General features: G+C 38.3%; 1 protein-coding gene across 1 annotated transcript in view; it reads right to left on the reverse strand.

The window, feature by feature from the left end:
• The window catches only part of CATSPERE (catsper channel auxiliary subunit epsilon), a 175,359-nt gene that overhangs the window by 112,942 nt on the left and 36,228 nt on the right, over positions 1 to 26,189 (reverse strand). The window contains exon 8 of the mRNA XM_001089826.5: positions 8,687 to 8,793. Coding sequence (XP_001089826.2) covers positions 8,687 to 8,793 — 107 coding nt within the window. The remainder of the gene's footprint in view (positions 1 to 8,686; positions 8,794 to 26,189) is intronic.

Below are 26,189 nucleotides of genomic sequence, written 5' to 3' on the forward strand. Positions count from 1 at the left end.
TGAAGAAATCTAAGATTTAGACAGACCAATAACAGGTAACGAGATTGAAGCTATAATAAAAAGTCTCCCAGCAAAGAAAAGCCCAGGACCCGATGGCTTCATTGCTGAATTTCAGCAAACATTTAAAGAATTAATACCAATCTTACTCAAACTATCCCCAAAAATAGAAGAGGGAATACTGTGAAACTCATTCTATGAGACCAGTATTACCTTGATACCAAATTCAGAAAAAGACATATCAAAAAAAGAGAACTACAGGTCAATATCCCTGATGAACACTGATGCAAAAATCCAAGACAAAATTAACAAACCGAAGTCACTGACATATTAGAAAAATCATTCATTATGACCAAGTGGGATTTATCCAAGGGATGCAAGGATGGTTCAACATACACAAATCAATCAATGTGATACACTGTATCAACAGAATGAAGTACAAAAGTCATATGATCATTTCAATTGATACTGAAAAGCATTTGATAAAATTCAACATCCCTTCATGACAAAAAAAAATTTTTAAACCTGGGTATAGAAGGAACATACTTCAACATAATAAAAGCCATATATGATAGATCCACAGTTAGTACCATACTAAATGGGGAAATCCTCTAAGACCTGGAACACAAGTATACCCACTTTCACCACTGTTATTCAACAGTACTGGAAGCCCTAGCTAGAGCAATCAGACAAGAGAAAGATATGAAGGGCACCCAGATTGGGATGGAAGAAGTCAAATCATCCTTGCTTGCAGAAGATATAATCTTTTTTTTTTTTTTGAGACGGAGTCTCCCTCTGTCACCCAGGCTGGAGTGCAGTGGCTCAATCTCTCCTCACTGCAACCTCTGCCTCCTGGGTTTAAGTGATTCTCCTGCCTCAGCCTCCTGAGTAGCTGGGATTAAGGTGTGTGCCACCACACCTGGCTTTTTTTTTTTTTTTTTTTTTTTTTTTGCATTTTTAGTAGAAACGGGATTTCAGCATGTTGGTCAGGCTGGTCTCGAACTTCTGACCTCATGATCTGCCCTCCTCAGCCTCCCAAGGTGCTGGGATTACAGGCATGAGCCACCGTGCCTGGCTGATACAATCTTATATTTGGAAGAACATGAAGTCTCTATCAAAAAACTATTAGAACTTACATATAAATTCAGAAAAGTTGTAGGATACAAAATCAACATACAAAAAATCAGTAGCATTTCTATATGCCAAGAGCAAACAATCTGAAAAAGAAATAAAAAAGTAATCCTGTTTAGAATAGGTACAATTAAAACTAAATACATAGGAATTAACATAACCAAAGAACTGAAAGATCTCTGCAATGAAAACTATAAAATATTGATGCAAAAAAAGAGGACACAAAAAAGGAAAATATTCCATGTTCATGGATTGGAAGATTCAATATTGTTAAAATGTCCACACTACCCAAAGCAATCTACAGGTTCAGTGTAACCCTTATCAAAATACCAAAGACATTCTTTACAGAAATAGGAAAAAAAAATCCTAGAATTTATATGGAACCCACCAAAGACCCAGAATAGCCAAAGGTATTCTAAACAAAATGAACAAAACTGGAGGAACCACATTACCTGACTTCAAATTATACCACAGAGCTATAGTAACCAAAACAGCATGGTACTGGCATAAAAACAGACACATAGACCAATGGAACAGAACAGAGAACCCAGAGACAAATCAATACATCTACAGTGAACTCATTTTTGAGAAAGGTACTAAGTACATATATTCGGGAAAGGACAGTCTCTTCAAGAAATGGTGCTGGGCGCTGGGCATGGTGGCTCACGCCTGTAATCCCAGCAATTTGGGAGGCCGAGGTGGTGGCGATCACCTGAGGTCAGGAGTTCAAGACCAGCCTGGCCAACATGGGGAAACCCCATCTCTACTGAAAAATACAAAAGTTATGCGGGCGTGGTGGGCACATGCTTGTAATCCCAGCTACTTGGAGGGTGAGGCAGGAGAATCACTTGAACATGGGAGGTGGAGGTTGCAGTGAGCCGAGATCATGCCATTGTACTCCAGCCTGGGTGATAAGAGTGAAACTCCTGTCTCAAAAAAAAAAAAAAAAGGTGCTGGGAAAACTACATATCAATATGCAGAAGAATGAAACTAGACCCCTATCTCTTGCCATATACAAAAAACAAGTGAATTAAAGACCTAAGTCTAAGACCTCTAACTGCATTTAGGAAACTCTCCAGAACATTGGAGTGGGCAAAGATTTCTTGAGCAATATCCCATAAGCACAGGCTACTAAAGCAAAAATGGACAAGTAGAAGTAGAATCACATAAAATTAAAAAGCTTCTGCAAAGTGAGACTCAAAAAAAAAAAAAAAAAAAAGCTTCTGCACAGCAAGGGAAACAATCAAAAAATTGAAGAGACAACCCACAGAATGGGGGAAAATATTTGCAAACTATCCATCTGACAAGGGATTAATAACCAGAATACATAAAAAGCTCAAACAACACTATAGGGAAAAAATCTAATAATCCAAATAAAAATGGGCCAAAGATCTAAATAGACATTTCTTAGGTGAAGACATAAAAATGGCAAATAGGTACATGAAGAGGTGCGCAACATCACTGATCATTAGAGAAATGCAAATCAAAACTAGAATGAAATATCATCTCACCCATGTTAAAATGGATTTCATCCAAAAGACAGGCAATAACAAATGCCGGAGAAAGGGAACCCCTGTACGGTGTGGGTGGGAATGTAAATTAGTATAACCACTATGGAGAACAGTTTGGAAGCTCCTCAAAAAACTAAAACTAGAACTACCATATGATCTAGCAATCCCAGTGCTAGGTATATACCCCCAAAAAAGGAATTCAATGTATTGAAGAGATACCTACTCCCATGTTTATTGCAGCACAATTCACAATAGTCAAGATTTGGAAACAACCTAAGTGTCCATCAACAGGCGAATGGATAAAGAAAATGTGGCACATATACACAATGGAGCACTATTCAGCCATAAAAAAGAATGAGATCCTGTCATTTGCAACAATATGAGTAGAACTGGAGGCCATTATGCTAAGTGAAATAAGCCAGGCACAAAAAGACAAACTTCACCATATTCTCACTTATTTGTGGGAGCTAAAAATTAAATCAATTGAACTCTTGGATATAGAGAGTAGAATGATGGTTGCCAGGGGTTGGAAAGAGTGGGGGGTGTGTGTGTGTGGGGGGGGTGGGGGGTTGTTGTGGAAGAGTGTAGGGATGGTTAATGAGTTCAAAAAATAGAATAAGATGTGGTATTTGATATCACAACAGGGTGACTACAGTCAATAATAATTTAATTGGACGTTTAAAAATAACTAAAAGAGTATAATTAGATTGTAACACAAAGAATAAATGCTTAAGGTGATGGATACCCCACTTACCCTGATGTGATTATTATACATTTTATGCCTTTATCAAAATCTCATAAACCCCCAAAATATATATACCTACTATGTACCCACAAAAATTAAGGATAAAAAAATTTAAAAACATAGTTTACCCATTACTAAGCAATGTATTATTTAATTTTTCTAGTGTTGCACTTTATATAAATGGAATTACACTTTACCTTTCCTCTATGACTTACTTTTATCATTCCATATTATGCTTGTGAGATTCATTCATATTGATTAGTGGTGCTTTGTATATTTTCATTGTTGTATAGTGTATACATTGTTAGCATGTTTACACCGGGGTGTAAACCATGGATGAAGCTGGAAGCCATTACGCTCAGCAAACTAATGCAGGAACAGAAAACCAAACACGGCATGTTCTCACTTGTAAGTGGGAGCTGAATGATGAGAACACATGGACACATGGTGGGGTGAGTGGGAACAACATATGCAGGGAACCTGCTGGTTGGGGGGAATGGGGAGAGGGAGCGCCTCAGGAAGAATAGCTAATGGATACTGGGTGTAATGCCTTGGTGATGGGATGATCTGTGCAGCAAACCACCATGGCACATGTTACCTATATAACAAACCGGCTGTGCCCCTCAACTTGAAAGTTGAAGAAAAAAAAATAAAGACCAGCTTGGGCAACAGGTGGAGACCCTGTCTTTACAGAAAGTGGAAAAATTGGCCAGGTATGGTGACACATGCCACTTGGGAGGCTGAGATGGGAGGATTGCTAGAGCCTAGGAGTTTGAGGTTGTGGTGAGCTGTGGTCATGCCACTGCACTCCAGCCTGGGTGACAGACTGAGACCCTGTCGAAAGGAAGAAAGGAAGAAAGAAAGAAAGAAAGAAAGAAAGAAAGAAAGAAAGAAAGAAAGAAAGAAAGAAAGAAAGAAAGAAAGAAAGAAAAAAGAAAGAAAGAAAGAAAAGAAAAAGACTAAGCCAATCTATTGGTTGAACAGCAGGTGATTTTGCTGTGGTAGAAACCGGTGAGCGCCACTGAAAAGCACTGCCTTGTCTTTGCTGGCCTCACACTGTATAGGCTGGAAAAGCCAGATTTTTTTTTCCTAGTCTCTCTGGTAGCTAGAATTGGCCATGTAACCCACTGTGGCCAATGAGATATACAAGGACATCTAAGAAATTATTTTCTTTTCCTTTTTCTTTCTCTTTTTGATATAGGGTCTCATTGCCACCCAGGTTGAAGTGTAGCGGCCCAATCATAGCTTACTGCAGCCTCAAACTCCTGGGCTTGGGCATTCTTCCTACCTCAGCCTCCCAGGTAGCTAAGACTACAGGTGTGTGCCACCATGCCCGGCTAATTTTTGTATTTTGCGCATACAGGCATGGTTTTGCCATGTTGCTCATGCTGGTCTCGAACTCCTGAGCTCAGGTAATCCGCCCACCTCAGCCTCCCAGTGCTGGGATTACAGGCATGTGCCACCGCACCCAGCGCAGTTACTTTCTTTTCTGACAAAACGATAGCATCATTAAGGAAAAGGTCCTCTTTGCTACGTTGGCCACTCACTGTCACCCGCCTTTCTCACACTGAGTGAAGACTTGTGCTGTTAGAGCTTCAGCAGCCATCTTGTGACCATGAGGCCACAGATGAGGCCAACACTGAGGATGGTGGAGAAGAAGGTGGAAAAAGCCTAGGGCCTTAACCCACTGGCTACTTCTAGGCTTCTTTTTAAGCAGCAGAAATTTTTTTTGTTGTTGTTAAACCATTATTAATCAAGTTTTCTGTTACAGTTAAACCAATAGTAATAGGCATGTTTGGTTTCTTCATTATACATTTCTCCATGAGTGGAAATTAAAAGTTTCTTTCTTCTTCTTTTTTTGCAATTGCAAACAATGCTGCTACAAATATTATTTTACACATCTCCTTAGGTAACTGTACATGGTTTCTCTAGGGTATATAATGGTATTGAGCTTGTAACCATGGGGGATGTGCATCTTTAACTTTGCCTGATAATGTAAAATTCTTTCAAATTGGTTGTGCCAATTTACCCTTCCATCAGCAATCCACATTAATGTTCCATTGTTGCATATCCTCACCAATGACTTTCTAAAACTTTAATATATTTATCAATCTGGTATATGTAAAATGGATCTCATTGGGCTATTAATATTTTTCTTTGATTACTAATGAGGCTGAACATCAGGTCATATATTCATTAATGAGCTGAATTTATCAAATGTTTACTTGCATAGTTTGAGTAACTTTTGAATTGTAGAAATCCTTCACTATCCTGAGACAATAAAGATATTCTATATTTCTAAATTTTTTCAGTTTAGCCTTTCATATGTACATATTTAATTCATCTGAGATTATTTTTACATACAGTATGAGGTTAAAAATTTTTTATTTCATTTTTTACTAAGCCAAGGAAAGCAGGAAGTAAAAAAAATTTTGAAATAAAGCTTTATTTTGTCCCTATTGAGATGATCATCTAATTTTACTCCTTTAAGCTAGTAATGTAATAAATTACATTAAAACATTTAAAAATATTATACACAACTTGCACTTCTGGTATAAATAAACTTGATCACATATCATGTATTTTTCATATATATTACTGGAGCTATGTATTTATTTATTTAGAGACAAGGTCTCACTCTATTACCTAGGCTGGAGTACAGTGGTAAGATCATAGCTCACTGTGGCCTCAAATTCCCGGGCTTGGGCAATCCTCCTGCCTCAGCCTCCCAAGTAGCTAGGACTACAAGTGCATGCCACTACACTTGGCTAATTTTTAATTTTTGTATAGAGATAGGGTCTCTCTCTGTTTCCCAGACTGGTCTGAAACTCCTGGCCTCAAGCAACCCTCCTGCCCTGGCCTCCCCAAAGTGCTGGGATTAAAGGCGTGAGCCACTATGCCTGGCCTATTGCTAAATTTATTTGATAATATTTTATTCAGGATTTGGCATCTACATTCATGAACAAGATCAGCTTATGATTATGATTTTCCTTTCTTACATAGCTCTTGCCTGAATTTTGGGTATGCTAATGACTTCATCTCACTGTTTAGGATTGGAATTATCTGTGCTAGTGCTTTCTTCTCCTCAATGATTGTTAAATAATAATTGTTTCTTTTCAGTTAAAACATTACTCAAGTTCTATATGTATTTTTTGGGTCAACTTTGACGGTTTACATTTTTCTAGAATTTTTCCTTAGGTGCTGTGGAATTGGGGCCCACCGAATAATGCTGCTTGGCTCCCTGGATTCAGCCCCCTTCCTAGGGATATGTATGGACAAATTTTCCACCTTGGCAGGGGTCCCGGGTCCGGAGTATGTAAAACTCCTGGGTCTCTGTGTGTGCCTGAGTGGCTGCTCTGCTGAGGCTCCACACAGCTCTGTGTATTGGACCCAAGGCCCTGGTGGCATGGGCTCATAAGGGCATCTCCTGATCGTGTGTTGCAGAGATCCATGGGAGAAGTGTGGTACTGGCATAAGGATGAATATGTAGGGCAATGGAATAGAATTTAAAATTCCAGAAATATACTGTCGCATTCACTCTTAATTGACTTTCAACAAGTGCCAAAACAATTCAATGGGGGAAACGACCGTCTTGTCAGCAAATTATGCTGGGACAACTAGATCTCCAGATATAAAAGAATTCATTTGGACCCCCACCACAAAATGAACTCACTGCAAATACAGACCAAATATAAACTCAAAACAGACCAAAGACTTAAATGTAAGAGCTAACACTATAATACTCATAGGAAGAAAAACAGTGTGGTACTTTGTCACTTTGGATTTGGCAACGGTTTCTTTGATATGACACCCAAAGCACACAGAACCAAAGGAAAAAAATAAGTAATTAGGAATTCATAAAAATGTAAACTTTTGTGCTTTAAGGATATCATGAAGAACCTGAAAAGACAATTCACAGAATGGGAGAAAATCCTTGTAAATCATGTGTTTGATAAAGAACTTGTATCTAGAATATAAAGAACTCTTACGGCCAGGTGCGGTGGCTCACAAGTAAGGTAATTATTTACCGAACTCTTGGTGAATCAGTGAGTGAGGGCGATCATAGTGATGGCTTAAATCAAGAAATTAATGTTGCCAAATTGTTAAGAAACACCTTCTACCATCACACAGTTCAAAACTCAACAATCACAAATATGGTGGCTCTCTGAGTGCTTTCCTACAGCATTGTTTATTGTCATGTCATAGTCTTGTCTACTTTACAAATTTTTATTTTACGATAGTTTGTATTCATCCATCCATTCATTCATTTTCTAACCTACTTATTCCAGTTCAGGGCTGTGGTTGGCCAGAGCCCATCCTGGCAGCTCAGAGTTCAAGGCAGGAGCCTACCCTGGGCAGGACGCCATCCCATTGTAGGGCACACTGACATTCACACCCACACTCACTCCAACTGAGACCACGCAGACACACCGATGAACTTCAAGTGCACAGCTTTGGGATGTGGGAGGAAACCAGGATACCTGGAGGAAACTCACGCAGACACAGGGAGAGCATGCAAACTCCACACAGCAGTGGCCCCAACAGGGAATCAAGTTTTTTCTAATCAATGTTATAATGAACATTATTTGAGGACCTGCTGTTTGTCATTTCCTATGTTTGGAATTCTCCCCCAGTTGGCTAGGTTTTACTTCTTTTCAATAATGCAGATGTCCCCTTTTTAGGAAAGTCCTCCCTGACTCCCTCTCCTCCAGGCCAGAGTTGGTGCACCCTCTTTGTGTTCCTCTGCACCCTGGCCTCACTCCTATATAATGTCTGTTTCTTGTTTGTCTCTCGCACTAAATGGAAGATTATTGAAGGCAGGTACTTTATCCTTTAGTTAAAAGCACCTTGCCCTGTGTCTAGGTGCTTAATAGACTAAGGAAGTCTGTCTATACCTCGTGATAACCTACTAACTTTAACAGTAATGTATCTTGCCTCTCAGGTAGAATTTGTGGTGTGTGTGTGTGTGTGTGTGTGTGTGTGTGTGTATGGGTACTGGACACCACTGGGGTTGACTTTTATAAACCAGCAGGACACATTTTGAGATATTTCCAGGATTTGCCACCAACTCAAATGACGCTCTTGGATTGAGGATTAGGTATGGACACATTGTAAAACTCTAATCCAAGAGTCTAGCATTTTCTAAGTTAGTAATTGGTTCTGATTATCAATTTTTTTGTGTTTTATAAAAGAAGGCACTTGAAAATAACATATAAGACATATTCCATTAAGTGCCACTAGGATTTTAAAATCTAGTTTAAGTTTTCATATTTCCATATTTAAAATTAAAAAAATTAAATACCCCTTTTTCATTTTCTCATTTGATACATAGGTTTTTCTCTTCAGAATTGTATGTATGATAGGCTTCTGTCCCAATGTAGCCATCTGTGTGCTGAGTACTATGGAATTCTGTAAAAACAAAATAAAATTTCATTTTTTATTATTTTCATAGCTAAAGTAATTTGATATGACATCATGATACATTGAATTTGTTATTGTGGTTAAGATATTGTTTACATTTGTAAATTTACTGTGTGCTCAAGATTCAGCTTTGTTCTTTCCACCTTATAGCCTCCTCCCCATGCAAACTTAATGAATTATAAATAAGTCACAATACAGTTTCCAACTCGTCAAAATCTCTACACACAATCAGAATCCTGGATGAACTGAAACTATGGGAATACTTAAATAAATAACCCTAGTTTTAATCTCAATGAAATACAGTGTAGAGTTTCTAAAACTCATCTGTTAGAATTCTTTCTACGTGAGCCTGCCTTCGAAATGACATATTCTTTCAAGGCAGGTTTCAAACGATATCTGGAGGCTTTAAGAAAAATGCTCTTAGAAATCAGATCGATCTGAAAAGCTCCCTTTTTCTCATGATACATAAGGAGAAGGGGAATTGAGTTGGAATTATTCCTAGTAAGGTACTTTTAGAACAGAAGCAACTGTTTTACTATGGGAAATTTCTAGAATTAAAAAATCAGATGATGAGGGCTAGTCTAGAATTTTATCCTAATCCTCTAATACTGCTTTTGTTTAACTTTCTAAAAACATGGCATCCACTCACAAAGGAACCTTTAAGATTGTTATCATGAGTGCCAGTAAGGAGGGATTCGAGGGGCGAAGGGATTATCTGATAGTAGAACCCATTGTGGGAAGTAGGAATAATGGTCAAGGAAGGCCTTTCCTGAAGAATACTCATTTCATGATTTTTTTTTTTGTTTTTTTTGAGACAGAGTTTTGCTCTGTTGCCCCGGCTGGAATGCAGTGGCACAGTCTCGGCTCACTGCAACCTCCACCTCCTGGGTTCAAGCGATTCTGCTACCTCAGCCTCCCAAGTAGCTGAGATTATAGGCATGCACCATCATGCCCCACTAATTTTTTTAATATTTAGTAGAGACAGGGTTTCACCATGTTGGTCAGACTAGTCTCGAACTCCTGACCTCAAGTGATCCACCTGCCTCAGCCTCCCAAACTGCTGGGATTACAGGCATGAGCCACTGCACCCTGCCTATTTGATGATTTTTATAGAGAAGTATAGGTTTGCCTAATAAATAATAATAGATACTTTAATTTTGTTTCTGAAAATCATATTTACTATTCAGAATTTTAAATACAACTACCTTTTGTATAACTGCTGAGCAAAGAGTAAATGAAGCATTCTTAATGTAGCAAAGAGTAAGACGGAAGTAAAATACAATAAATAACACATACAAGAAGATTGTAGGAAAAATATCAAGAAAAAGTTAATATAATCATATAAACAAGCTTAAAAATATATTTTTTTGATTAAGAAAGTAATTCATGGTCATTAAAGATAATTTTATAAATATGGAAAAAATTAACACATAAAAATTAACAAAAAGGCAAAAACCACATTAGTGTTTTCTTCAGATTTACCAAGTACAGGCTACTGTTTTATATTCATGTTCAGTCTATAAACATCATTTTCAATGTCTGCATAATTTTTCACTGAGTGAATTACCACCATTTGCTTAACACTCCTGTATTGGACACTTTGGTGGTTTTATTTTTTTCACTATTGGTAATATTATTGCTAGGAACATCATCAGATACACAGTCTTTTCTATGGTTAGGACTATTTCTTTTGATAAGATTCTTGGAAGTGTGATTGCTGGCTCAAAAGTTATAAACACTTTAAAAACTCTTTTAGGCGGGGCACAGTGGTTCAACGCCTGTAATCCCAGCACTTTGAGAGGCCAAAGTAGGTGGATCACCTAAGGTCAAGAGTTTGAGGCCAGTCTGGCCAACATGGTGAAACTCTGTCTCTACTAAAAATACAAAAAATAGCTGGGCCTGGTGGCAGGCTCCTGTAGTCCCAGCTACTCGGGAGGCTGAGGCAGGAGAATCACTTGAACTCAGGAGGTGGAGGTTGCAGTGAGTTAATATCATGCCACTGCACTCCAGCCTGGGCAACAGAGAGACTCCGTCTCCAAAAGAAAAAAAAAAAAAAAAAAAAAAAAAACCTTTTAGCCTGGCATGGTGGTGTGCACCTATAGTCCCAGCTACTCAGGAGGCTGAGGCAGGAGGATCATGTGAGCCCAGGAGTTTGAGGCTACGGTGAGCTATAATCACACTACTGCACTCCAGCCTGGGTAACAGAGTGAAAACCCATCTCTAAAAGCAAACAAACAAACAAACAAAACTCTCTTGATACATATTGCCAAAATAATTTGTAAAAGAATTATGCCAAGTTATGTTATTACTAGTGATCTATGACAGAACAAGTTTCATTATAATTACTGCTAATGTTTGTGTTGTTATTATTATTATTATTTGAGACAAGGTCTTACTCTGTCACTCAGGCTAGAGCGCAGTGGCTCAATCACAGCTCACTGCAACGTCTGCCTTTCAGGCTCAAGCAATCTTCCCACCTCAGCCTCCCGAATAGCTATGACAAGTGTGTGCCACCACGTCTGGCTAATTTTGGTATTTTTTGTACAGATGGGGTTTTGCTATGTTGCCCAGACTGGTCTTGAACTCCTGGGCTCAATCCTGCCTCAGCCTTCCAAAGTGCTGGGATTATAGGTGTGAGATACCATGCTTGGTATTATTATTACGATATTATTATTTTTAAATAGTATTTTAAAATATACTAAATAGTATTTCAAAATATTATAATAGTATTGCTACTAAAAATAATTGTATTAAAAATAGGATTATTATTTTTAATAGTATTTTTCTAGTTATATCATCAACATATGGCTATACATGTTGTTAAATTTAATAAACATAGTTCTGTTGATCTTACCTGATTTTTTAGCAGCATTTGATACATGGGATGAATCTTCCCATTTGAAACACTCTAACTTGGCTTGGTTATCACTCCCTCCTGCTCTATTAGTGGTTCCCAGGGTCTGGCCTTACTCTCTTCTCAGAGTACATTCTCTTCCTATCTGATCTCATTTCACTAACATGGCTTCAAGTATCATCCAATTCCTGTACAACTCATCAAATTGTAAGCCAGATCCCAAACTGTGTATCTAGTTCTAGACAGAGGATCTAATTAGATTTTTAATTGTGACTTCCAGTTGTCTCAGAAGCACTTCAAACCAATATGTTCAAAACTACACTTCTGCCTTGAGGCTTTGCCTCTCAAACCTGCATTTATAAATATTTGTTGAACAAATAATGAAAAAAATCTCACCACCCAGAGGAGAGTATGAATCTCTCATGAGACAGCTGTGATAAGAGAATTCTAGACAGAAGGAACAACAGTTACAAAGCCCCTGAGGTGGGAGAGGAGTTACTATGCTTGCGGAATTGACAGGAAAGTGATGGCGCGTGTACAGTAGAAGGGGAGGCTAGCAAGCAGGTAAGTCAGAGAAGAGACAGGAAAGGGCTACATCATGCTACGCGTTGTATGCTTTGCAAAATAGGTTAGATTTTATTCTTAGTACAATGGCCAAACATTGAAGAGATTTTAAAATAGAATTTTAAATTATTTTATTTCAAAATTGTTTGACTCACAAGAAGTTTCCAAGTACCCTTTCCCCAGCTTTTCCCAATGGGAATAGCTGACAAAATCCTAACGCATTGTCAAAACTAGGAAATTGATGCTGATACAACATTAACTCGGGTACAGACCTTATTCAGATATCACCAACTTTTCCAGGCACTCTTTTATTTATTTATTTAGCATAGTTCTATAAAACTTTATCACATGTGTAGATTCATGTAATTACCCCCACAACCAGAACACAAGAGTGAATACATCACATAGAAGAAACTCCGTCATGTTACCACTTAAGATTCACAACTGCCCACATATCCTTACCCCTGAAAACCACTTATCTGTTTTCTATTACTACAATTTGTTACCTCTAAAATGTTCTATAAATGGAATCATACAGTATTCAACACTTTGAAAGTGGCTATTTAACTGAGCATCCATCCAAGTTGTTGGGTGTTATCAGTAGTTAATTCCTGAAATGTTAAGAGCTAAACAATAAAACTCTTAGAAGAAAACATAGGGAAAAATATTCAAGACATTGGATCTGGCAATGATTTCTTGGATATGACACCAAAATCCCAGGAAACAAAAGGAAAAATAGCTTTCATTAAAATTAAAAATTGCTGTGCCTCAAAAGTCCCTATGAACAGAAGAAAAAGATAATCCACAGGATAGAAGAAAATATTTTCAAATCACATATCTGATAAAACATTAATATCCAGAATACACAGAAAACTTAAACCTGAGCAATAAAAAATAACACCAAACAACCTAATTAAAAAATGAGTCTGGGAGCAAAGGGATCAATTTGCTCCACTCACTATAGCCAGTGGCCATATACACCATTGGAGGACCTGAGGTTATACTCAACCCACCTGCAGCTTCCACCAGTGGAGCCTGCATGCATTTTTTATCTGGAGGCCTAGGGATCCACCTGCCCTGCCCACCACTGCCAGTGCCCATGCATACCATCTGAGGGCCTGAGGATGGTCCTGACCTGTCCACTGCCACCACCACCAGTGCCCCAGCATGCTGTCTGGGGACCTGGGGATAGATCCACCCTGCTTGTTGCAAGTGGCACCCACAAGCACCATTGGAGTCATGAGGATAAGCCAGACCTGCCTATCTCCACCTTCACCAGTGCCCACACGCATCATTCAGAAGCCTAGAGGTCAACTCACCCCAACTGCCCCTGCCAGTGTATATGCGTGTTGTCCAGGGGCCGGCAGATTGATCTGCCCCACCTGCTACTACTGGCACTCACATATACCCTCCAGGGGCCTGGGGATTGTTCTGCCTGACACCACTGGCACTTATGTATGCCTTTCAGGGGCCTGAGAATAGACCTGTCCTGCCCATCACTGCCACCATGTGGATTTACTGAAGACCTTGGGACTTGCCTGCCCAACCTTCCACTGGCACTGGCACCCATATGTGTGTGTCAGTGGCCTGGGGATTGGTCAATTCAGTCAACCACTGCAATTGCTGGTACTCATGTGCTGCATGGGGGCTGAAGGGTTGGCCTGCTGCTGCTACTGCCACTGCTTTTGCAATGAATGCTGCCAAGGGGCCTGAGGACCTGACACCCATCTGGCCCACTGCTGCCACTGCCAGCACTCAAGCAAGCCACCTGGAGGCCCAAGAATTGGTCTACCCAGACCTGCTACTACTAGTGCCTATGTAAGCTGCCAGAGGGTTCAAGAACCCGATGTTTAGCCAGCTGTCCCTACCACTGGTGTCCATGGACCAGCCTGCCTGGTTCTCCTGTCCCCAACAAAGCCCCACTATAGCCTTCAATAACAACCACAGCATAAGACACTGGAAATCTCAGAGACATCATTGACACTCATTGTATACTGAAGAAATCATGCAGAGACTACACTACTGTGCCCATCCAGAATTAAAGCCAAAGCAACCTACCCAACCAGCATCGAAGAAATATCCAAAGGAAAAGGTATTCCACTATGAAAGCCAATCTATAAAACTGAAAGAAGCAACTTTTATACCACAGATACCAATGTATCTGTGCAAGACACAAGAAACATGAAAAAGCAAGGAAACATGACACTTCCAAAGGAACACAATAATTCTCTGTAACAGATCCCAACAAAAAGGAAATCTAAGAAATGTCTGAAAAGGAATTGAAATAATGATATTAAAGAAACTCAGAGAGGGAGGAGAAAAAAAGAAACTTAGTGAGATATAAGAGAACATAAATAAACAATACAAAGAAATTAGGAAATCAATTCAAGATCTAAATAAGAGATTTAACAAACAGATACTAAAGAAAAAGGTCAAACAGAAATCTTGGAATTGAAGAATTCAATGCATAAAATAAAAAATGCAATTAAGAGCTTTAACAACGGACTAGATGGAGCAGAAGAAAGAATTTCTGAACTCGAAGACAGGTCTTTTGCAATAACCCAGTCAAACAAACAAAAAGAATAAGAAAGCATAAAGAAAGCCTATACGACATATGGGATACCATAAAGCAACCAGATACTTGAATTTTGAGAGCTCTAGAAGGTGAAGAGATGGGCAAACACATAGAAAACCTATTTTACAAAATAATCGCTGAAAACTTCCCAAGTCTTGCAAGATATATAGATATCTAGGTACAGGAAGCTCAAAGATCTCCAAATAGATTTAACCCAACAAGATTTTCTCCAAGACACATGAATTTCAAACTGTCAAAAGGTAAAGGCAAAAAGAGAATTCTAAAATGAGCAAGAGAAAAGCATCAAGTCACATATAAGGGAATCTTCCTCATACTAACAGTGGATTTCTCAGCAGAAACCTACTAGGCCAGCAGAGAATGAGATGATATAGTCAAAGTTCTAACTGCCAGTGTGGAATACAATACTTAGCAAAGCTAGCCTTCAAAAATAAAGAAATAAAGTCTTTCCCAGGTAAGCAAAACCTGGGGGAATTCATCAACAATAGATCAGCCCTACAAGAAATGCTTAAGGAAGTCCTACATCTGGAAGTGAAAGGATGGTATCTACCATAATGAAAATACACAAAAGCATAAAGCTCAATGGCATATCAATAATACAAAGAAGAAAGAGAAAGGAGTCAAATGTTACCACCACAGAAAACCTCCAAACTGCAATGATAAACAAGAAGGAATGAAAGAACAAAGGATATACAAAAGAACCGGAAAAAAACTAACAGAATGACAGGAATAGTCCTCACCTATAAATAATAACCTTGAATGTAATGTAAATGAATTAAATTTTCCATTTAAATGACATTGACTGGCTGAATGGATTAAAATAAAACACAATCCAACTATATATTGCCTATAAGAAACTCAATTCACTTGTAAAGATACATGAAGATCCATAGTGAAGGCATATAAAAATGGAGTCAAAGTGAGCAGGAGTAGCTATTATTATAGTAGGTAAAAGACTTTTAAGTCAAAAACCATAAAAAGAGGCAAAGAAAGTCATTAGATAATAAAAAATAAATCAGTTCAGCAAGAGGATATAGCATTATTTAGAAATGTTATTTGCATTAAGCCAGGCGCAGTGGCTCATGCCTGTAATCCCAGCACTTTGAGAGGCCGAGGTGGGCGGATCACCTGAGGTCAGGAGTTCGAGACCAGCCTGACCAACATGGTGAAACCCTGTCTCTACTAAAAATACAAAATTAGCTAGGCGTGCTGGTGGGCACCTATAATCCCAGCTACTCGGGAAGGCTGAGGCAGGAGAATTGCTTGAACCTGGGAAGCAGAGGTTGCAGTGAGCCGACATGGTGCCATTGTACTCTAGCCTGAGCAACAAGAGTGAAACTCTGTTTCAAAAAAACAAAAAAGAAAAAGAAGAAGAAAAAAAAGAAATGCTATATGCACTCAACAGACCCAGATATATAAAGCAAATATAATTACATCTAAAGGGAGAAATAGACCTCCATAAAAATAATAGTTGGGGAGTTCAACACTCCATTCTCAGCACTGGACAGAACTCTAGATAGAAAATCAACAAAGAAACATTGGATTCAAACTGTACTTCAGATTAAATGGACCTAACAGACATTTACAAAATATTTTGCATGAAAAGTGCAGAATACACATTCTTTTAATCAGCATGTGAAACGTTCTCTAGAATTAGCCATACGTTAGGACACAAAACAAGTCTCAAACATTTTTTTAAAAATTGAATTCGGCAAGGCGTGGTGGCTCACGCCTGTAATCCCAGCACTTTGGGAGGCCGAGGCAGGCGGATCACGAGGTCAGGAGATCGAGACCATCCTGGTTAACATGGTGAAACCCGTCTCTACCGAAAATACAAACAATTAACCGGGCGTGGTGGCGGGCGCCTGTAGTCCCAGCTAATCGGGAGGCTGAGGCAGGAGAATGGCGTGAACCCGGGAGGCGGAGTTTGCAGTGAGCTGAGATCGTGCCACTGCACTTCAGCCTGGGAGACAGAGCAAGACTCCGTCTCAAAAAAAATAAAAAATAAAAAAATTGAATTCATATCAGGTGTCTTCTCTGACCACAGTGGAATAAAATTAGATATCAAAAACAAGAGGAATATTTGAAACTATAAAAATACATGGATGAAAGTGGACATTCTGGGGAAGAAAAGAATGCATGGAAATTAAACAACATGCTCCTAAATGACCATTGGGTTAGGAAAGAAATTAAGAATAAATTTAAAAATTCCTTGACACAAATGAAGACAGAAACACAACATATCAAAACCTATGGATGCTGCAAAAACACTGCTAAGAGGAAAGTTTATAGCAATAAACACCTAGGTCATAAAAGTAAAAGGATCTCAAATACACAACCTAATAATGCACCTCAAGGAACCAGAAAAGCAAGAACAAATCAAACCTAAAATTTGTAGAAAGAAAGAAAGAATAAAGATCAGAGCAGAACTAAATGAAATAGAGACTAAAAAACATACAAAAAAAAAATACAAAAAACTAGCCGGGCGAGGTGGCGGGCGCCTATAGTCCCAGCTACTTGGGAGGCTGAGGCAGGAGAATGACGTAAACCCGGGAGGCGGAGCTTGCAGTGAGCTGAGATCCGGCCACTGTACTCCAGCCCGGGCGACAGAGTGAGACTCCGTCTCAAAAAAAAAAAAAAAAAAAAAAAAGAATCAACAAAACAAAAAGTTGGTTTTTAAAAAAGATAAACAAAATCGATAAACTGCTACTTAGAGTGACCAAGAAAAAAAGAGAGAAGATTCGATAAATAAAATCAGAAACAAAAAAGGACACATTACAACTGATGTGGATCCACAAACCTTCAAAGGATCCTTAAGGACTATTTATGAACCACTATATGCTAACAAATTGTGAAACCTAAAGGAAATGAATAAATTCCTAGACACACAAAACCTACCATGATTATACAAGGGAGAAATAGAAAACCTGAACAGACCAATAATTAGTAACAGGATTGAATCTCCAATAAAAAGTCTCCCAAAAAAGAAAAGCCCAGGACCAGATGGCTTTACTGCTGAATTTTACCAAACTTATAAAGAATAACTAATACCAGTTCTCTGCAAACTATTCCAAAAATTTGAAGGGGAGGAAATGCTCCCTAACTCATTTTACAAGACAAGCATTACCCTGACACCAAAACCAGACAAGGACACAACAACAACAACAACAACAAACTACAGGCAAATATCCTTGATGGCACAGATGCAAAAATTCAAAACAAAATACCAGCGAAATGAATCCAACAAGACATCAAAAAGATAATTCACCATGATGAGGTGAGATTTATCCCAGGGATACAAGGGTGGTTCAACATATGCAAATCAATAAATATGATATATCACATCAACAGAATGAAGAACAAAAACCTTATGATTGTCTTAATAGATGCAGAAAAAGCATTTGATAAGATTCAACATCTCTTCATGATAAAAAAAAAAAACACAAAACAACTCGACAAATTAGGCATAGAAGGAACATACCTCAACATAATAAAAGCCATGTATCTGTCACAGACCCACAACTAACATCATACTGAATGGGGAAAAGTTGAAAGCTTCTCCTCTAAGAACTGGATCAAAAAACTGGTGCTCACTTTTACCACCCCTATTCAACATAATACTGGAAGTCCTAGCCAGAGCAATAGACAAAAGAAAAAAAAAAGAATCAAGGTTGGAAAAGAAATTGTTCTTCTTTGCAGATGACACAATGACACAATTTTTTTTTTTGGTGGGGGAAGGGGGACAGAATCTCACTCAGATGGTGGCTCACTGCAGCCTCAAACTCCTGGGCTCAAGTGATCCTCCTGCCTTAGCCTCCCAAGTAATTGGCACGACAGGCAGGTGCTACTATGCCTGGCTAATTTTTTTGTGTGTGTGTGTGTGTGTATATATATATATTTTTTTTTTTAGAGATAGGGTCTCACTATGTTGTCCACACTTGTCTTGAGCTCCTCTCAAGCAATCCCCACCACCTTGACTTCCCAAAGTGCTGGGATTACAGGCATGAGCCACCACATCTAGCCAACACAATCTTATATATAGAAAAACCTAGATTCCACCAAAAAAATGTGTAGAACTAGTAAATGAACTCAGTAGTTGCACAATACAAAACCAACATAGAAAAAACAGTAGTGTTTCTGGCCGGGTGCGGTGGCTCACGCCTGTAATCTCAGCACTTTGGGAGGCCAAGGTGGGCGGATCACAAGATCAGGATATGGAGACCATCCCGGCTAACACGGTGAAACCCCATCTCCACTAAAAATACAACGAAATTAACTGCGTGGTGGCGGGCGCCTGTAGTCCCAACTAATGGAGTTGGGGGGGGGCGCAGCTGAGACAGGAGAATGGTGTGAACCTGGGAGGCGGAGCTTGCAGTGAGCCAAGATCACGCCACTGCACTCCAACCTGGGTGACAGAGTGAGACTCCATCTCAAAAAAAAAAAAAAAAAAAAGAAAGAAAACAAAAGACAGTAGTGTTTCTTACACCAATAACAAACTAGCTGAAAAACAAATCAAGACAGCAATTCCATTTACAATAGTTACAAAAAAATTACCTAGGAATAAATTTCAGGAAGAGAAAGACCTCTACAAAGAAAAGTATAAAACACTGAGGAAAAAAATCGAAGATGACATAAACAAATGTTAAGACATTCCATATTGCAGTTATCAGACCAATTAATATTGTTAAAATGACCATACTACCCAGAGTAATGTACAAATTCAATGCAATCTCTATCAAAATATCAAGGACGTTCTTTACAGAAATAGAAAAAAAAATCCTAAAATTCATATGGAACCACAAAAGATCCCAAGTAGCCAAAACAATATTGAGCAAAAAGAATAAAGCTAGGGGCATACACAACCTGACTTCAAATATAGTACAAAGCTATAGTAACAAAACAGCATGGTATTGTTATAAAAACATAGACTGATAGAATAGAGAATCCAGAAATAAATCCACATATTTACAGCCAACTAATTTTTGACAAGGGCACCAAGAACATACATTGGGGAAAGGATGCCCTCTTCATTAAATTATGCTGGGAAAACTGGATATCCATATACAGAAGGATGAAATTAAACCTTTTTCTCTCACTATATATATATCAACTCAAAATGAATTAAAGACTTAAAGGTAAGACATGAAACGATAAAACTACTAGAAGAAAACAGAGGAAATGCTTTAAGACATTGGTCTGGGCAAACATTTTATAGCTAAGACTTCAAAAGCAAAGGCAACAAAAACAAAAATAGACAAATGGGACTTTATTAAATTAAAAAGCTTCTACACACCAAAGTAAACAATCAACAAAGTGAAGAGACAGTCTGTAGAATGGGAGAAAATACTTGCAAACTATTCATCTGATAGGTAACCCTCATATGCTGTTGGTAAGAATGTAAATTGGTACAACTCCTATGGAAAACAGTATGGAAATTTTTCAAAAAACTAAACATGAAACTACCATGCAATCCAGCAATCCCACTACTAGGTATTTATCCAAAGGAAATGAAATCAGTATATCAAAGGGATACCTGAACCCCCATGTTTATTGTAGCATTATTCACAATAGCCGAATATAGAAACAACCTAAATATTCAGCAATGGAAGAATGGGTAAAGAAAATGCAGTCTACATATATGACGTAATAGTATTCAGCTATAAAAAAAAGAATGAAATCCTGTCATTTGCAGCAATATGCATGGAACTGGAGGCCATTATTTTGAGTGAAATAAACCAGGCACAGAAAGAGAAATATCATATGTTCTCATATGTGGGAGCTAAAAATGTGGATTTCATGGAAGTAGAGAGTTGAAAAGTGGTCACCAGATGCTGGGAAGGCTGATGGGGGTGGTGGTGAAGAGAGGCTGATTAATGGATATAAACACACAGATAGAAAGAATAAGCTCTAGTGTTTGATAGCATAGTAGGGTGAAGATTAATCATTTATTGTATATTTGAAAATAGCTAGAAAAGTTGATTTTTAACATTCTCTGCACACAAAAAAAGATAGATGTTTGAGGTGATGGATATCCCAATTACCCTAATTTGATCACTACACATTGTATATGGGAACCAAAATATCACATATACCCCCAAAATAATCTATACATAATCTAATAAGATTATTAGCAAGATTATAAAAAATCTTGTTACTCATTAAAATAAAACTCCCTCCTCCAAAGACAAAACAAAACAAGTGTTAGTGAGCCTGTAGAGGAATTGGAACCTTTGTGTACTGTTAATGGGAATGTAAGATGGTACAGGTGCTATGGAAAACGGTGTGGCAGTTTCTCAAAACAATAAAAATAGAATTACCATGGGATCTAGCAATTCCATTTCTGGGTATATACCCAAAAGTTTTGAAAGCAGGGATATGAGCAGATATTTGTGCACCCATGTTCATAGCAACACTGTTCACAAAAGCCAAAAGGTGGAAGTAACCCACGTGTCCAGTGATGGATGAATGGACACGCAGAATGTGGTATGTTTTTTATATATATGATGGAATATTATTCAGCCTTAAAAAGGAAAGAAATTCTGAAACATGCTGAAACATGGATGAACCTTGAAGACATTACGCTAAGTGAACTAAGTTACAAAAGGCCAAAAATATTGTATGATTCCATTTACATAAATTATCTACAAGCCAGTATGAAATCCTGATCTTAAACTTCTAGCCTCTAGAACTGAGAGGAAATAAATTTGGGTTTTTTTTGTTTTTTTTTTTGAGACGGAGTCTCGCTCTGTCGCCAAGGCTGGAGTGCAGCGGCGTGATCTCGGTTTACTGCAACCTCTGCCTCCCGGGTTCAGGAGATTCTCCTGCTTCAGCCTTCTGAGTAGCCGGGACTACAGGTGCCTTCTACCACGCCTGGCCAATTTTTTGTATTTTTAGTAGAGATGGGGTTTCACTGTGTTAGCCAGGATGGTCTCCATCTCCTGACCTCGTGATCCACCCACCTCGGCCTCCCAAAGTGCTGGGATTACAGGCATGAGCCACCGTTCCCAGCCAAATTTCTGTTTTTTAAGCCACCTGGTCTGTGGTATGTTGTTAGGATCACCTGAGCTGATGAATAACATGTATGCTGGAAACATACATGTTAAGCAAATGGATGGCAGATGGTGGGAATCTAATTTCTTAATCTTGAGGTAGGAGATTACAGCTAAGCAAGGAAGGAGTCCAGAATGATTAATGTGGTCATAAATTAGGGTTGAAGCCATGTGTATAAATTCACATTTAGCTTAATCTAAATACAGATAGTTAAATATGGAAAAATTTCTAGATATGTGTGTGTATATGCTTGGATTAGGACACGCATATATGTTTCCTTGCTCTGACAGCTGAGAGAGGAAAACAGCCAAACAGCAATAGGCACACTTAGTGCCCCGATCTTGATTTCCAATACCACTCTCTAATACAAGAACCAAAAGGGTCCAGAGCTCGTAGGAGAAACGTCTGATTCTAGGACTGGGAATGGAAGATGGTGCAGGTGCTATGACGCAGGAAATATACAGGATTAGTTTGGAGCATCTTATAGTGCCAGTAAGAAAGAAAGTGTTAACAACAAAGAAAACAACAAAACAACCAAACAACAAAACCCCACTATGATGAGACAATGTCAAAGGGATACAGGAGCTGACTGAAAGAGCTCCCGATAAATAAAGTAGTGTTGGATTATAACCCAAAACATAAAATAAGTATTCATGAGTCCATAGTGATATAAATAAATGATTGAATAAGTAAATAAATAAGTCAGGGATAGGACAAGTCTGCCATAATACAAGAATTCCAAAAATATTTATGTAGATACTCCTTTCCTTAAGAAGGTAAAGTATAACTGTACTGAGTGACTTACTTCCAAGGAGAACAACACAGACAGGGAGAAGAAAGAGGAACTTTACAGTAGAGGATCACGATCTCCAGCCAGGTGATGAGCGGCAACATCAGCAGTGACACATCATATGATTGTACGCACCCCTGATTACGTGTGATGGGAATGCCACTTTCCTTCTGTGGTCTTCCTGCCTGAAACACCTAACTCCAATCTGATTATGAGAAAAATGTCAGATGAATCCCAATGGATTGACATTTTACAAAGTATCTGACAAGCAATCCTCAACATTTTCAAGGGCATCAAAAGCCATGAAGTCTAGAAACTGTCACAATTAAGAATGTAAAGAGACAAGACAACTAAATATAATTTGCTATTCCTGGTGGGATTCTGGAATACAAAATGAACATTAGCTGAGGAAATGTGAATAAAATATGGACTTCTATTAATAACAGTGTATCAATATTGGTTCAGTAATTATGACAAATATACAAGAGTAAGATATTTATAATAGAGAAAACTAGGTGTGGGATAAATACGAACTCCTTGTACTATCTTTGTAATAATCCTGTAAAACTGAAACTGTTCTAAAAGTAAAAGTTTTTTGAAAAGTGAATGAATACAAGGTGAAGACATAGAAACCTTATATTTAAAAAAACTCTTCCAAAATGCTTAGATATGAGATAAAAGGAACATGGTATTGCCATCAGTATTTCAAGTGCAGATAATAGCTGGATATTTGTGTGCTCCTTTATTTGTTAAACATAGTGAAAAGAGGAATATTTAACTGTCCCACATTGGTTTTACATTCTACTATGGTTACCACGTTAAATAAAAAATAAGCAAGCTTATATACAGAGTCAAAAATAAAACTTTAGAAAGAAAGGAAAAAAATACGCATGAAATATCTCCAGGTCATAGAAAGCTATAAAAGTGAAACACAAAATGTGTTAAATAACCAAGTAAAATGTCTGAAAATAACTGATATGAAGAACTCAGTGAGTGGGTTTAATACCATATTAGAAATAATTTTCCAGGTGCAGTGGCTCCCACCTGTAATCCCAGTGCTTTGGGAGGCTGAGATGGGTGGATCACTTGAGCCCAGAGGTTTGAGACTAGCCTGGGCAATGTGGCAAGACCTGGTCTTTACAAAAAATACAAAAATTAGTCAAGTGTGGTGGTGTGTGTCTGTAGCCCCAGCTACGTGGGAGGCTCACTTGAGCCCAGGAGGTTGAGGCTGCAGTGAGCCATGATTGCGCCACTGCACTGCAGCCTGGGTGACAAAGTGAGACCTTGTCTCAAAATAAATAAAAATTTTCAAAAAGAAATTATTTTAGCAACCTAGAAGTTGGTCAGAAGAAATATCTGAGCCAAACACGGCACAGAGAGATAAAAAGAGGGAATATATTGATAAGAGGGTAAACGTCATGGCAGATGAATCAGATGGGTCTAATATATGTTGAAATGGGATTTCAGGAGATAGAATAAGAACATGTTTATTTGGAATCCCAGAGGAAAGGGAGAAAAATGATGAAGCACAGACAATATTTGAAAAGACATGACTAATAATTTTCAGAAGATTGTGAAAACCCCAATCCACAGATTCATAAAGTCAAATAATTCCAAGTAAATATATTTGTTTTAATTCACATTTAGATACATCATAGTAAAACTGCAGAAAACAAAAGACAAAGAGAAAAATCTCAAAAGCAGCCAGAGGAGAAAAGATGGATTGCTTACTTACTCAACACCTCTTGTAAGCTGTAGTACCCTACTTTTTAATCGAGCCAATTCGGGCAACACACTTCACACATTTATAACCTGACAGAATCTCACACTGACTCTAGCATCATCAACTCAAGCATCATTTTCCCTTCTCTGTCAAGGCCTGTCTATCCCTGCATCTCGGCTGCCTATGGAAACCTATTCTGCATTTAGAGATGCACAACCTGGAAGTACTAGGAGTTAACAAGCCAGGGCAAACCTCTGACTAATGGAGGATGGGAAGCTTTCTTCTCCTCTGTGAGGCAACTCTGAGGCATTTTCTGTTCTTCTGTTGGACAATTTAAAAACACATTCCACATGGCTTCTTGGAGGGGCTCAGCGAGATTGTGCTCTAGTGGTCCACGGCAGTGATAGCCAAAAAATTGTATCTCCCTCCTTTCCTGGCACACCTTTCCTGGTCTTCCACTCTTATTCCTGGCATCACCTCCAAAAATAAACTACAAGCACGCTTCTGAGGAGCCCGGGTTAAGACAGTTTCGAAGGAGTAACAGGCAGAAAGATGGTTTCCTAACAGCAACAGTGGAAGTAAGGAGCTGGTGAAACAGTATCTGATGAAACTGAAGAGAGTTGCCAGTTAGAAAGAATATACAACAGGCATTAGAAAGAATATACAACAGGCAGAACAAATATAAAGCAAATCTAAGAATATATTGTGTCAATATTAGATGAAAACGAACTTAATGCTCTAATTAAAGACATATAATGCCAGTCAAGATAAAAAACAGAAACAAAAACTCAACTTTAGAGTGTTTATAAGACATGTATTAAAAATATGTCTGGTTTGAGTTGGTGTTTGGAAAAAACTGTAAGGATACAGGAAGCTGAAAGTGAAAGCAGGAAAAATGTACACCCACATACAAATATTCACCCCCCCAAATCTGGTTTAGCTATATCAGAAAAACACATTGTAAAACAAAGCATTTCTAAAGATAAAGGTGGTCATCACTTCATTTCATCATTGTGGATGACTGGATCAAAACTGTAGTTTCAAAATAATTCCTTCAAACTGCTTGTGTGAAACAAAAGCCCTGATTTGGTGATGGCAGCCATCTTGGAGGCAGTGACACCTAATTAGAGACCAAAAACATGAGTAGAAGTTACCGAGATGAAGAAAACGGATGGCCGGTTGGTATGCAGGGAACAGCATAAGCCAAACAGATGCATGAAACAGCAGGTGTGTGTGAGGAGATGGAAGAGTCCAGTGGCCGGAGGGAAGACATCTGTAGAGGACTGAGGCCAGAGAAGAGGGGCAGAGGCAGATAAGGTTTTGTATGTCACATTAAGAGCCTAAGAGTTAAGAGTCTATGCTGTTGCTAATGGAGAGCCATAAAAAGGATTGAATAAAATCACATCATCATGGATAAATGTGCAGATGAAAAGAAAGTAAAGTATTACGAATGCACTAAATAACATTAAAAGGTGCATATTCACTTAAAATGATTAGAAATTAAGCCAATAGTCGTACTTAAAGTGTTTAATTATCATTAATTTATTTTATTTCCTCTAAAGTTGATTACCAGATGAAACAATTGGTTGTGTATCCTTCTGATTTATCAATCCTTCCTTGGGAATTTGATTATCATGAGATAGGATAACATGCTATTAAAAAATCAGATAGCTCTTGACTCATTAAAACGTAAACAGTCCCATAGGAAATTAACAGTCAGCTAATTCTTCATTTTAGATTTTTTTAATACATTTTAATTGTAACAAAAGACAAAATTGAAATCTTGAAAGAGGTAAATTTGTAACAAAAA

This window comes from Macaca mulatta, chromosome 1 (genome assembly GCF_049350105.2).
Source record: "Macaca mulatta isolate MMU2019108-1 chromosome 1, T2T-MMU8v2.0, whole genome shotgun sequence".
Taxonomy (NCBI): domain Eukaryota; kingdom Metazoa; phylum Chordata; class Mammalia; order Primates; family Cercopithecidae; genus Macaca; species Macaca mulatta.